Source organism: Anopheles nili, chromosome 3 (assembly GCF_943737925.1).
Source record: "Anopheles nili chromosome 3, idAnoNiliSN_F5_01, whole genome shotgun sequence".
Taxonomy (NCBI): Eukaryota; Metazoa; Arthropoda; class Insecta; order Diptera; family Culicidae; genus Anopheles; species Anopheles nili.
This window is the reverse complement of record NC_071292.1, coordinates 60,725,038-60,739,853: the sequence shown is the minus strand read 5'-3', so window position 1 is coordinate 60,739,853 and position 14,816 is coordinate 60,725,038. Positions and strand designations below refer to the sequence as shown.

Sequence of the window (14,816 nt, the reverse complement as noted above, 5' to 3'; positions counted from 1 at the left end):
TCGTACCTACAAATGGGCACACAAATATACCCTCTCCCAGCTGCCACCAGCGCGTCAACAACACGCTCTCAGAGGGGGCGCGGAACCACTAAATTTCACCCACCTAGCAACACCGCCCACCGGACCGACCCGCCGTTCGGAAATAAGTAGGTTGATAATGGGATTATCAAATAGCGAGCGCGCTCGAGCGACCTTCCACTCGCACGGACCATTTAGCGCGAACGCGACCAATCGAACTTTGACAAATACATCGCATTTACATCGCACGGACAAGCAGCCGAGCCCTGGGCGCGCAGCGCGCTGCGGAAGAGCTCGGGGAAAATTGATCGATCGGTTCGAATTGAGCCGACAATCGGGGGTGGTGTTTCATTGCAAAACGGTGCGTACTGTTCTACAGCAGCTTCCGGGTAGGTGCGTGAACCATCTCCCCGTTCGTCTACATCGGCCATCAACTTTAAAGCCGATAAACGATCATCGGTTGCGGATTAAATGGAATTCTTCACGGTCTGCTGCGGAGTATCGTTCTAAATTGGAGTGCCCGTGGATGGAAATGGGATAGGCACTCAAATGGGCCCAGCTTGCGCATCAGGCGTACAACATAAAGCTTTAGCCTGTACAGACCATTGAGCAACGTTTATCAAAACTGTTAAATTGGATTTGAACAAAAACACGAGCGATTATAGCTAATCAAAACTAAGCCGTCTGCTTTGAACATGGGAAAATATGAATTTATCCACTTCAAACGGATAAACGTATTACACATTAAATTAATTTATCCACTTCCCTGTAGCAGAATACCAACAATCTCCATATCATGTCTAAGGGAAAATCGAACCAGATGTTTCGTTTCGTTTTTCTACGGACAACCTTTTTTGCCACAATAAAAGCATGATTGATGTCCAGGTGTAGAACAATCACAACTTAATCTCTTATCAAGCTAAAAAACAAAGACTTTCGCTGGCATTTTATAGTACGTATTTGATCAATTAAATGACAATTATCGTATCGATGAAAAACTTCCTAAGAAGGTGCAAGTTTTCGGTAGCTCTATGAACGATTTTGCGCTTCACATGCAGCTACAAATAGAACAGCGTCCTCGATTCGATACATCGCGATCGGATGTGGCGCTAGAATCGTGATCATCTACTCAGGTCTGCCAGGGCGTGAGCAACTAATATTTGAGGAATGTTGATTTTCTCCATCTCGAGCCGCGCTTTTTTATTTCTTCCCCAAGAGTCTTCCCGCAGCGAGAAGCAACAACCAAATACGTCAATTCGAAGCACGTGATACAGTTTTGCGTTGTTTGCCTTTTGTACGTACGACGATGCGCACACCGGGACAAAGCAATTCAGCGCGCTACTTTATCGTGTTCTGTTGAACTAATTAAATTCACTCGAGATTGGCTGACGGGCGCTAAGCTAAGGGCTACTATCAAAGGCCCAAACCTGTCTGCAAGCCCCAAACAATGTCACGCCGCATCTCTTAAATTAGGGAAAATACCATCGCTTGTGCCACCGCGCATAGCAATGAGTGAAATTATATCCCCAGTCACGTGGTCGCGTGATTAATGAGATTGCCCGACGCTCGATCCCCGAACGAAAAGCGTATCTGTTACAGGAATTTTCCATGCCCACGGCCGGTGGTACCCTTACTGAGCCAGTTTCTCAGGTGTGAAGCCGTGGAATCAGTGAACACCAAACCCCGAACGCAATTCGAAACACTCAACCACCCTCAAAGGATGCGGCACGGGGCGCGCGTGGCGTGTGTGCGTAAATTTTCCACCCGACAAAAATAAACCGTCTCCCGTTAATTCCGCACCAGGGAAAATTAGTACGTGTGGCCTAAGACGGTGGCGTGTGGACACACCAGTGCACACGCCTATAAATACTGTCCCTCCTTCCCAGACTACTGCCGCACTAGTGCAGCTCCAAACGCCACTGGGAAGGCGATCGAAAGAGCGTCGTCCTCTCACTTTGGAGACACGTTGCGGCGCGTTTCTTCTACGCCGGTTTGGGTGGGAAAAAGTGCAATGGAAAAGAAAACTCTACACCGTAGGTTCCTTAAATGTATAGAGAGAGACCGCCCCGATGGTGCCAGGGACAGGCAGAAACTGTTCCCGAACCGGAACCAACTCACCCAGCGAAAGATTTGCCGCAACACCGCGCACAAATGCCGTGTGCGAAGGAAAGTGAGTTGCATTCGGTCGCAAACCGACCAGCCCCCAAAAGAGCTTCCTCCGGTTTGGCCGGAATGCCGCACATTCCGCGGAGTTAATCTTGCATGGCACCGTCGCGTTGACGTGCATGGTGGTGCCACTAACGGAGGAAACTATTTTACCACGAACGTGTTATTTAAACACGTTTCAAGCGCAGCTAAAGCAAGCATGAAGTGTCCTAAAATGAGCTTTAATTGATGAACAACTGCTACATGAATAACCATGACATTTTCTAGTAATCTTCTAAGGGTTTCAAATTACACAACCACTACTTGAAATGAAGTAAGTAAACTATCTGCCAATTATCAAGCGTCCAAAGGACCCACCCTTTTGCCCGGCGAATGATAACGCAATTATCATTGATCTTCCTTCCTTCCATCCGGGATGGTGGTGGTAGGTTAGCACCACTAGAAAGGGCATCGGGTTGTAAGAAATGACACCGATAAATGGGCATCCAACGCTCGGACGCCATATCCGTGTGCCATGATGGAGCCAGTTACCCCTTCGGGAGCCTGACATATGGCATGCAAATTAGTCTGGATTAATTATGCCCCACTGGCGCTGTCCGTACGAGCGATAATTGATACTGAGTGTAATTGATTATAATCCTTAATTATCTTAGAAATCATATGCCGTCACAGGCGATCGCGAATGCCGTGCGCACATGGCGGTATGATGCAATCGCAAACCTCCAGCAAAAAGGGCAACCAAACCAAGGGCTTCATCTTCGCTAGGTGGCCCATTCGAACGGTGGTGTATATTGACTAGAAGCATCTTGCAACGATGGAAAAACACGGTGTAAACACCGCTAGGCTAATGAAGTGTGGTAAACGTAATGGCGAGTGGACAAACAGCTGCATTGGGGTATTTCTGACCCACTCGAGAGATGAATAGTTGCGGTCGGTCTGGGCGGTTTATCTACGCTCACATCTCCGGATTAATCATTTCAATTAATACGCTTGAAAACGCTAAATTCTACTTCCTCGAATGCACTTCTCGCTAGGCTCTGGTTAGGCCGACGAGCTCGTCAACTGCTGCGGTGGAACACATTTTCCGCAAAATGAATCAGATAACGATCACGGTGGAGCTTCCTCGTGTGGCGTTATGCGTACGTTCCTTCCGCTGCAGTTTTTTAATCGATTACGAGGGCAGTACGCGGCCTGGCATCGTTTGAACTGGAACTCGAGCACTCGCATTCATAAGCAGAATGCATTTGACGGCGTTCACAATTCCCATGGAGTGGAAAAAATGCATTCTCTTCGCAGCATTCTCAGCGAGTGGAGAGAAGTAACGCGAAAGAAACTAAAATAAAAAGCGCGCAGCAGTGAAGAGCCGCAATATGCCGGAAGTGAACCGGAAACTGGAACAATATAGAGAAGACGAGGACACGACAAAACGTGGACTCGATAAAGGATTGAAGGGCGAGTACAAAAAAAACTACAGCAAACCCATTCTTTGGGAAAAACGGCCATGAAATTGTGCCCATAAAACGAGAACTTTTTTTTAAATGAAAACTCTCCTCATCGCCAACGAGGAGAAGAATTTGATGGAAATAGTTATGGAATGGCACAACCCCGCGGTACGGGGGAAATAGTTCCTTCTTATTTATCGAAGTGGCGGTTTTTCCCGGGTTTCAATCTGCACAGATTAGCGCCTACAGTGCCGCAAGATAAGCGCGCGCTCGAGGTAGTGCACTTTAGTGCGCGCACAATAAACACGGTCGCTTTATATTGCGCTTGAAGGAAAACACCGCACATGGAAATTGAAAATAAAATTCCACGACCAGCGCAATGAAACGTCCAACGAACAACAACGCACGAGTTGCGCAAGAAGCGACGCTGGCGCAAGGTAATGGAGCCTTCATTTCACATTTATTCTTGTTTCTGAGCAAAAACGAGAAACCTTCCTTCCACATATGTGCACCGGAAGTGCGGCTTGCATTTGTATTCATTTGCGCGACACACCCGATGGGCGTTCAAATGGGGTGTGGAAATTTTTCTTATTTCTCGTACACGTATGTATGTATGCACACACGACAGCAGCTACTATGGGCTGAAGGATCGCCAAAAGAAAGGAAAGTGTCCTCATAAACGAGTGGCGATGCACAATCGCCGGCAAGTACTGCCAGGAACTAGAACGACAGGCGAAATAAAAACGAAAACACAAAATCGTTACGTTTTCTTTCACCGTCGTTTTTTTTTTTTGTGCAGTGCTTTAACGATTCCACCGCACATTCGCATGAATGGGTCTAGTTCCCATAAATACGTACACGTTTACGGCGAATTTACTACGAAAACGATTACGACTTTTCCAACCATTTCGATCCCCACGGGACGTGGTGATGGGCTGTACTTTTTTCTCACTTTTCTTACTCTCCCACTCGCTCTCTTTCTGATCAGATGCCGCCGGGGCTGCCGATCCAGAGTGCTGATGCAAGCATCGAGCAGAAAAGAGTTTTATTTTTGTCGCGCTGTCATGCGATTGTTTGAAAACAATTCGTTTTGCTGTTACGTGTGCTATCATCGGCTGTGTTTAAAGGACCACAGGCAACGGAGCACATAAAAAATCAATCGACTGTGTAGGAATGCCACACTTTCCGCCAACGACGTGTGGCTACACTTTTTCAAATGGCACCGTGACCTGTTAAGCTCTGCCTAGGGAAAAAATGCTCAGCGATGAAACAAATGATTTTGAGGTAAAGTTTTTAACAAAAATAAATTAAGATAATTAACGAAAAGCTTCCAAACAACAAGCCCGATCGCGTATCGTTTGTATTATAGCTATTCCATAAAAATAAAAAGGAAAGGAAATCTAAAAGGAATGATTTGACCAAAAATAAAATGACCTTAAGATTTTGCAAACATAAATCAATTTCGCTTATGTTCCACAAATCCCATCGCACGGCAAGCGAATGGAATTCACGGCAAAAAAAAACACATATAGAAAGAAACCTACGCCAGCCGCCGAGAACGGAGACGAGCTGCGTGGCCAAGAATGGTGCAATAATTATAGAAATTTCCGGTCCGTTTCAATTCTTCTTCCACTCCGCACCCGATTCCAAGACGAGTTCGCACTTTCGCATGGCCGCCGGCGTGCATGGTGTGCATAAACATTGGGCCTGCACCCAAGTGCTTCCCATCGAGGACACTTCTTTTTGCCTTACTCGACGGTTTTAGCTTCACCGCGGCTAGACGGAAGGAAGGAAGATCATGTTTCTGCCCAGTCAGCGATCGAAAGGATGGGAAACCGAAACGGAGAGGTCGTATAGCCGATCTTCTTCTCTTGTTGAAAGTGCTCTTTAGAGAGGAAAACAACAATATTTGTTTTATAATACAAAAACTTCCTTACACATGAGTTTGGATTGAAAAAAAAAACAAGAATAGCTATAGAAGCTATGATTGGTAGAATTCAAATGACGTATGACATCAACAAGCGCTGCTAAACATTCGATATCACAGAATGCAATCGAACACCTTGTATCGACGAGACACAACGGTCATTAAAAAAAGGCTCAACACCGTCTACGTCACATTGTGGCGATCGTTGGCCGGTTTGTCCGTTTGTGTCGAGACGAGGAACTGAAACCAGATTCCCGCATGTTCTCGCATGACTAAAACGCATGAACCCGTCTCGTCGCCGGGCGAAAAGATTCCATTGACTTTTGCCGTTTCTTCTGCAGACTCGAACGTGATCTTCGTTCCTCGACCACGGTTGTCGGGTCTAGCGCTGACAGGCACTGCACTCCTGCAGGTGGAAAATTAGCTTCGATGCAGAAGTCAAAATGACGAGGAATTGAAGAATATTCCTTCTCACAGAGTGCCACCAGTGTATGGGAATATTTAGGCACTCATGCAATTACAAGGACATAACTGCCAATTTCCATAGCAACACAATGTAGCAAAAAAGGTTGCTAATTATCTATTTCATCGAAGTATGCCATGCGGAAGCGTTCGTTCATCGTTACGCTGGGCATCACGTGACATTTTTTTTGATTCACCTCGTGCTCATTTATCGTATTATCCCGCAACCGCAGGTAAGTCCACAAAATCCGTACCCTTTTCGACACACACACACAAATACCTCGCGGTTAAGAAAACCGGCACCCTTTTGTTGCAGTTCTTATCGGCGGGCTGTTTAGGCCCAGATAAGCAGCAGGAAAAATGGGAACAGCCGTCTGTGAAAACAAGAAAGAAAACCCCGCGTGGCGTGGGTAAGATAAAGCATCGGTCGAATCCAATTTTGCTCTGAATTACGCGAAATAGGGCAAATATTTTTACAGCAAAGAAACACAACGCCACAATGCGAGCCGGTGTTCTTATCGGCGGGAGATGTTTGAAAATTTCCCCCAACACCGATACGCACGTAGGCGCAATTGATTGCGAGTTCGCAACGGCTTGGGGAACTTGCGTGTCAAAATCAACAACACAATGGATCGGGAAGCAAAATGCACTCCAAAATACCAAACTGAACCTTGGACGGACGAAGAAGGTGGCACACCCGTCGGGAGGCATTCGCACAGATTTGGCCTTAAAAAATCGAAAATTAAGCGAGAATGGACAGCAAAAAAAGGGGACCAAAGAGTTGGCCTCTATGTACGGTCCGTTGTCGTGTCGATGGACATCACCGGGCGCAACCTTGAATTGAGACGGTGGGCCACGGACAAATACTGCCTCGGATATTTATGGACAAAATTATAAAGCTGGTCCACCCACTCAACAGCTTCTCAACTGAAGAACCACCTTGTTGGTAGTAGAACTTCCCACGGACGAAATATTACACCACGAGCGCCGTTAAGGACGAGCGATTGGTATGTGCGACATTTCAGCTATGAGTCAGATGTTTGGCGTTACGGTCCAGTAACGCTTATCTAACGCTAAGGGACTAACCGTTACGTTTGTAAGAAGCCTGCGACCATCTTTCAGTCAGCTGATTTAGGGGCACCCTCCGCAACCTTAGACAGCACCGTAATAATTGATCCGGAAAAAAATCGTTACATCCACCCACCACTCCGCCCCCTCCCCCCTCCCTCACCCACACACACACACACACGTGGTGTGTTACATGGACAACTCCCGGCATGTAACTCGTTCGCTTCTTACCTTCTTTAGCGTTCTTCGTGTTGTTCGGTGGCACCGTGTTGCCGTTGCCGCTGCCAAACCCACCACTGCCTCCACCGCCTCCGCCACCGCCCACACTTCCGCTGCCACTTAATCCCACAACACCGCTCATCATCACGTTGCCGCCCACGCCACCGCCACCAATCGCATTGATGCCACCGACGACACCGGGAACACTAGCACTACCGGTCGAGGATTGATTTTTATCTACGTTGCAATACATTATATGACACGCCGTCGTTGTCGGCCGGCGGCCAGCGGGTGCACCACCACACCGCCACTACGCTTGTATCACGCACCACCGCAACGGTCGAGGATTAGGGGGACAGATGTGGAGCTGTGTTCACTGTGTGCTCTCTGCTGCAATCTCTGCTTTACACCGAAAAAGGGACACAAGGACACACCAGGCACTGAGGAGGGGGTGGGGGAGATGATTTAGAAGAGAAAAAAAAACACTCTTGCACAAACGCACACACGCACGCACACACGACACACGCACGTCACAGAGCCTCTTGGGGGTCACGAAAGCGAAAGCGTTTCGCGTGTACCGACTACACTCGTCCGGCGATTGAATGTAACTAAACGTTGGGTGAAATGGGAAAAGAAGTGATGTGGTGAAAAAAAGCCACAGGAGCGAAATTACGATGCCAGGATACGGATACGCGCACAACCCTAACCACACCAGCAGGCGGCATCGACCGAATTCCGGCACTGTGGGCTGCTGCTGCTGCTGCTGGCTGTTCACCACAACCGCGGTAAGAATGGCGATGACTCACGCGCTCGCCCAGAACGCTCGTAAAAAGGTAGGCCATGAAGAGATAGTGAGAGAGACAGAGACAGAAACAGAACAAGCAGGCAGGCCAGAGATACGGTGAGAGAAAATGAGAGAGAGAAAGAGAGAACGGAAGATCGTAAAAGGACTCGAAAAGGACGAACCAGCAGCAGCGAGGCCAGCAACAACTAGCACCAGCTCACCCGGATAGATCGCCCGCCAGCAGGCAACCTGACAGGTCCGGGTCCAGATCTCGCGGGGGCAACAAAACAAAACACGCCACACTATGCCGATGGGGTGAGAGTGAGAGAGAGACAGCACGCGAGAGCAAGCGAGACACGTTTTCGAGAGGATACGACCCTACACGGCACATACACACGCGCGAGGTGATTGATGGCAGCGCTTGCTGCGACGGTTTTCGATGCCCGATCTCGGTTCCACTTGTCACACGCGGGAAAAACTTCCTCCAAAAAAAATGTCACTTTTGCTGCGAGATGGGTTGCCTTTTTGTTGTTGTTGTTGGTTCTCGCACTTCATGTGGCCCTGCGGGTTTTCGTTCGTCGCAAAAACCCACAAACCCCGTGGCCTATGCTGTCAGAGGTTTACCGCGCGCCACACTACACCCAAGCCCTTCGCAAAAACTGCTCTATGGTGCGGTGCACTTTGCTATTTCTTTCGATTTTTTGTTTGTCGCCTCTTCCCACTCGCGTCGTCCGGTCTCTGTCACGCGCTGCGAACACTGGCCGACGGTCTCTTTCTGCCGCGGTGATCGAAAACTTGGCTTCCACCTTTCGCCAACACGTTAGCTTCGCTCTCTTTCGCGCGCACGGACGCACATACACGGCGCGCGGGTTGGCACACGGAGGATGACATTCAACCGAACCGAAGGCACACATAGCATCACTCTTCTTGTTGTGAGTTTCCTTGCGTTCTCTTCGCGTTTTCTTATGGAACTTGACAACGTCGGCTTGGTTGAAGCGTGGCCCCCGACCTGTGCGATGAGGGTCGCCCCATCTCTGTATTCTTGCACACGCACCGCAAGTGGCCGATGGTTTTCCATTGACCGTTCCAAAAATCTCCAGCAAGGATGCTTCTCCCGGTGGTAGCCTTCAGAAGCATGGCGCTATCACCGCGAGGCAGCTCGATCGATCACCTGACCCCGCACCGGTGTCACATCTGGCCTCCGGGGCGAAAACGGTGTGCAAAAAGTGCTGCACGAAGCGCCCTCAAATCGTTGACCCGGAGGGCGACACGTACGAGAGAGCGGCTCGATCGAACGATACACCGCGCGAACTATCTCGAGCGGTTTTCGCTCGTTTTGAGGGCAAATTTCCGGTTCCCTGTGCTGCTGGTGCACATTTTTACATCCACCGACGCGCGACCACACACCTCGGAAGCGAACCGCGCGCTGGGGTTGACAGGATTCGATCACCGGAGCACCAGATGACCCCTGGAATGCTCACTTGCACGACACAAAAAAAAGCTGCACACTTTGCTTTATGAGGATGCGTGGACCTCGCAGGGGGATCGGGCCTGCTGTAGGCGGACGCACCTTTACCGCACTGTGGTGTTTTTGCCGATCTAGGTTGTCCGGCGTCCTGGCGTCAGGATGACAGTGTTACCGAACAGTTCCCGAGTGCACTAACCGTTAACGCCGCGGGTATCGATGCGCAGCTTCTCGACGAGCGTATTTCTAAATGCTCGCTACGATTTTATCTACGATGTGTATGTTTTTATCACAAAAAAACTAAAAACTGCCTGACGTACCAACTGCAGGGGCTAGTGACACTGACAGCAAACGAAGCTGTCACAGCAGTATTACGGGCGCATTGCTCTGTGGATATACATGGTAATGTTTCGTTATAATAATGCTTGAAATATGTCAAATATTATAATGGCAAACACGTGTTTTAAAACAGTTTTGATTTACGAAGCTTACCTTTAACATATGATGATTGACCAAATGTTTTGCTGTGAGCTTGTTATCATCAATTCGCTGAGTGTAAAACACACTTTAGTGCGAAGATAAACGTCAAACTGAATTTAAGTGACAGCATTCGCTACGCTCTTGAGGAGCAATTCGTTATCCTCAGCCTAGGATGCTTTCCTATGAGATCAGGAGATTTCCCGATCAGGATGACCAAAATAACTTCTTGATCGAGCATATGGCTCCTTTCGGAAGTGGTCATCCACGCCGTAGATGACCACCGACAATATCAGAGACATATGAAATTGTACTAATGTATTTCAATATTTAAATTACGGTCAATGGAATTAAAGTGTCAAATCCAGTGTGGTGGGGTTGCTATCGCGACTGGAGCTATCCGCAGAACTCAGAGTTTCCTGCGTTTCATCCTTAACAACACGCACAAAGTTGGGATCCTTCTTTTCCTTGCTCTTTTCTCGCTCACGATCACCACGTTCTTTATCCTTGTCGCGATCTCGCTCTCGATCCTTATCCTTATTGTGCTTATGCTTGTGTTTGTGCTTATGTTTCTTTTTATCCTTCTTTTTCTTTTTCTGTAAAAAAGTACAAAACTTCAATTTAGCAGTTCGACTGAACAGCACCTTCCGAAACGCTCACCTTGCCACTGTCGGTCTTTGAGCTATTCGCATCTCCGGAAACAGACGGGTCATTGAGCACTGCTGCTTTGGTACCAGTTCCCGCACCAAACATACCCGGTTCGAATCCGGTCGGACCGGTGGCCTTCGAGCTGCCCATACTGATACCAGGCAGTGAAATGGAATTATCCGAATAAAATTCGGCCTTAATCTTTTTCGACGGGGGCTCCTTTTCGAACGCACTTGCAGGTGGCTCAACGTCATCCAGATCGATAACTTCGTCCTTCACGGAGGAGCTCGCCAATTTTTGACTCGCTTCACTGGCCTCCTTCTTGATGCTGGCCTCAACCGTCTCGATTATGCGCTGATTTTCACGCGCTACTCGTTCGTTGTCCTCCTGCCTGGCTCGATTCTCGGCTTCCGTAAAGGGAGAGATTTCTCGGCTCCTCGGTATCATGACCTGCGTGTCGCCAACCTCAATCATGTCGAACGATCGCTTAACATCGGTCGGTTCCGGTGTGACGGAGCGGTCCCGCTTCGGTATCGTATATGAACTGAGCGAAACTTCATCTCCCGTCGGTGAGCTACGTCTGCTGTTCCGGTTTGAAGACCCATCAACGTAATACCCCAGACCGAGCTTCTGAGGACGCAGAATAGATCCTAGTTCTTGGTTGGCCAAACAATGCGGCATGCGTACACCGTACAGCGTGTAATACAGATCGACCATATCACACCGGAGCCGAGTGTCATGAGATAGTTTTGAGCTAAAAAACCCGAGGGAATAAAATGTCGTTACCATCAACTCATCCGGTAATGTCTCGAGCATCCTTAATCATACTTCATATTGTCCCACACACGTAGCGCTAGTGCTTCCCGATCTAACCGGTGCCGGTTGGATTTATCGAATGGCAGTGCTTCGATCATGTACCGCCCGAGCTGATGCCTTGCCATCGGATCCGGATCTGTCTCTAACAGCTCCATCAGATGCTCGAGATCCTCCCAGCGACCGTCGATTTTTACGTAATCTACCAAACACTCCATCGCGGCGAGGCGCACATCTATGTATTGCCCGTAAGCGGCGTAGCTTCGATAAACCTTCGGATTCGTTGGCAGATGGCCGCACTTTTGCAGCTTTCTAATCACCTTCAGGCTCGCTATCGACACCGTGTATTTGTACGAAGGCAGGTGTTTTTCTAGGTTAAGGATACGTGTCACCTCCTCCAGTACCAATCTGCAGAAAATGGACAATATTAAAACATGATAACATGCGACCAATACACACTGGGAAAAGCGATGAAAACATACTTCGCGTCGGCTGACAAGCTTTCCGAAGACAGTGCCCGACCCTGGTGTACCACCGAGATTACGGGTGTGATCGTGTCCCCGAGCGCCTCAACCAAAGCCGCACGGTAGTAATTATCGGAGTAATGGTTCTTCGAATTGTCGTTGTACTTGAACAGATCGAGCAGAAAACGGATCACCTCCGGTGGACAGATACCATGTGCCGTCCGCAATCCGGCCATCGCTATCGGGATCGTCTTCTGCAGGAAGTAGTGCTGAAAGTTGGTGAAATTATTCTGCCGAATGATGTGCGGTGCGCTGAATGAACCGAAAAACTTCTTGAAGATCGTCAGCATGGCCGGTGGGCCCTGCCACGAGGTCACCATTGCATTCGCCACCTTCGTAAGGCAAAGCGCAGCCTGACACCGCACTACGTAGAACACGCGCTCACTTTCGATCGTGTCGGTAAGGGCGAGCCGCGTTTGCGGTGTTGCATACTTTTCCAACGCCTTGATAGCCTCCAGTTGCGCCGTTACATCGCGTTCGTGACGCAACTGGAATTGCCACTGAAAATCTGGCTGCTCGATGTTGACAGAACGCAGCAGTGTCATTTCCGGATCCAGACGAATCCAAAGAACAGGCGATTCACTGGAAAGACCGAGCTTATTATACAGTGCATGGGTGAAACCAATGCGTGGATAACTTACGCCATCGGGGAAAGATCCATGTCCACCTCCTCGCCGGTGCAGAGTGGAATTTTCTTCTTCTTGTTACGACGGCTTTTCGAGTGACACGTGATGTCCGATTTTACGATAATGTTCTCTATCTGTAGCGTGTGCTTGAACGTACCGTCGAGCTCCTGCAACTGAATCAGCAGCGGTCCGACGTACTTTCGCACACCACGCTGATTAACGCAATCCTGCCGGATCTCGAGCTCGATCGTGTTACGCTTCGAGTTAAACACGGAGGTCATGGTGAACTTGGCATGTCCACCGGTGCGCACCCATTGGTCGATAAAAACCTCCATATCCTTACCGGTCACGGTGAAGATTGCCTTCGTGAAAACGGTCGTGGAGATTAGCAGGTGACCCCAAAGCCCGCCACCAATCTTCGTCCCGGCAGCGTTTGAAGCCAACGCGAGCTGCTTGTTAAACACCTGCAACAGTAGCTCCTGTCCTATGCGATGCTCCAGCATGCGTATGACCAAGTGTGCCTTCTTGCGCATCATTTCGATGTACTTGGGCGAGAGGGTGTGCAGGTTTTTGATGGGAAAATAGAAAGGATTGTCGTTGTACGCCTTCATCGGAGCTGCCGGGGAACTGTTGATACTGGAAACGGCCGGTGGAGCCGGGGGCTGACTGCAATCGAGAATAATACCCCCGTACTTTTCTTCGTACCGTACCACCTCGTCCAGCTCGCCACGAATCCAGCTACGGTACGCATTGTTGCCGAAGCACTTCTTCGAATTCAGGCCACAAAGGTACTCGGCAATACCGCGCGCCAGCCACGCATCGGACCAGTTCTCCATCGTGATGAAGCACCCGAAGAACTGCTCCGCAATCGCTTTCGACATCACCTTGCGCGAATGAAACGTCTGATCGATGATGGCGATCGAGTGCAGCAGATGCGTCGAGAGGATAGTCATAGTGGCGTACGCGTTACACTCGTTGTCGATCTCGTCGACGAAGACTTGCTTGTAGCAGGAGAACGGATATCGCGTCGAAAGTGCTTCCTCGTAAAACTCGAACGCCTCGTGCAGGTAACGCACCGTATTCTTCAGCAACGGCAGCAACTGTGGTAGGCAGAAGTGTGTCACCTCGTGCATGTGCGGATCGACAAAAATCTCGAACGGCCCGACAGCCAGCGCGATATTGGGCGCGCACACCGGAACCGACACGGTGTAGTGATACGTTTTCCGCTGCAGATCGGGCGTCATTACAACCTCGACAAGCTCGCCACACGACACGGCGGTCATAGTTTTGTCTACGGTGAACTCGAGCTTCCAGGTGCACGGTTCCGAGTAGCTGTCGACGCACGGGAACCACATACGGGATGAATTTTCGTGCCCGTACGTGAACATGTGCGCCGCTCGTTCCTCCATCGTGCCCTCACCATCTGGAATAACAAAGTGAACACCACCGGGTGGGTCCTCGAGCGAGAACTCGATACCGATGCGCAAACCTCGTCCTTCGCAGATTAGAAACTTTGCCTCCTCCGGCACGACGATCACTAGCTCGCCCTTGTTTTGATCCGGATCCGTTTGCCTTGCGACATCGAGGTGACTTTTAGAGAAAAATTCCAGTGACTTGTTTTTTGTTTCGCCCTGACAGATATCCTGAAAAGGGTCAAAGTAGTGCATTCCCGCCTCATAGCTGTCGTCGATTATGATCCGGTAGATGCGACATTGGCGGCAGTTCAGCCGAATCACCGGCAGCCAATCGCTCGTTGGGACGATCGTGAGCTCAACGAAGCCGATTATGCTTTTCCGCTCGAAATTTATACCGGTCAAGCTGAGGATTTGGTGCGCTGTAATGGGAGAAATATCAAAACAATCACATATACACACACACACACACGCATTCGTCCAAATCAACAAACAGCCGGTCCAGGGCAAACTGTGTTTCAACTGGAAATACTTATAATTTGAAAGGGCGCGCAACCGGTTCTGTGGTTTCCTTCTTCATCCTGATGTGCTAGTCGAAGCCGAATGACTACGACCGACCGATTTGTGGTACGAGCACACCAAGTGAACTTGTCGGTATGTGGTTGATTAGACAACTCTTGCAGCTTGTATTACTTGCATTGTCGTATTTCGGATTAGCGTTTCGATCCCTACTGAACTAAAACAGTTTCACAGTGCTGTGAAGAG

The 14,816-nt window shown here is 49.2% G+C and overlaps 1 protein-coding gene across 1 annotated transcript; it reads right to left on the bottom strand.

Annotated features, from left to right (window-relative positions):
- Positions 1–10,371: 10,371 nt before the first annotated feature.
- LOC128723493 (transcription initiation factor TFIID subunit 2) lies at positions 10,372–14,631 on the bottom strand. Its single transcript, XM_053817241.1, has 6 exons — positions 14,588–14,631; positions 12,655–14,475; positions 11,972–12,595; positions 11,505–11,897; positions 10,689–11,430; positions 10,372–10,624 (listed from the first exon to the last, which is right to left on the bottom strand). The coding sequence occupies exons 1-6, from the start codon at positions 14,629–14,631 to the stop codon at positions 10,379–10,381; spliced, it is 3,870 nt and encodes a 1,289-aa protein (XP_053673216.1). The 3' UTR covers positions 10,372–10,378.
- Between the last annotated feature and the right edge of the window lie 185 nt (positions 14,632–14,816).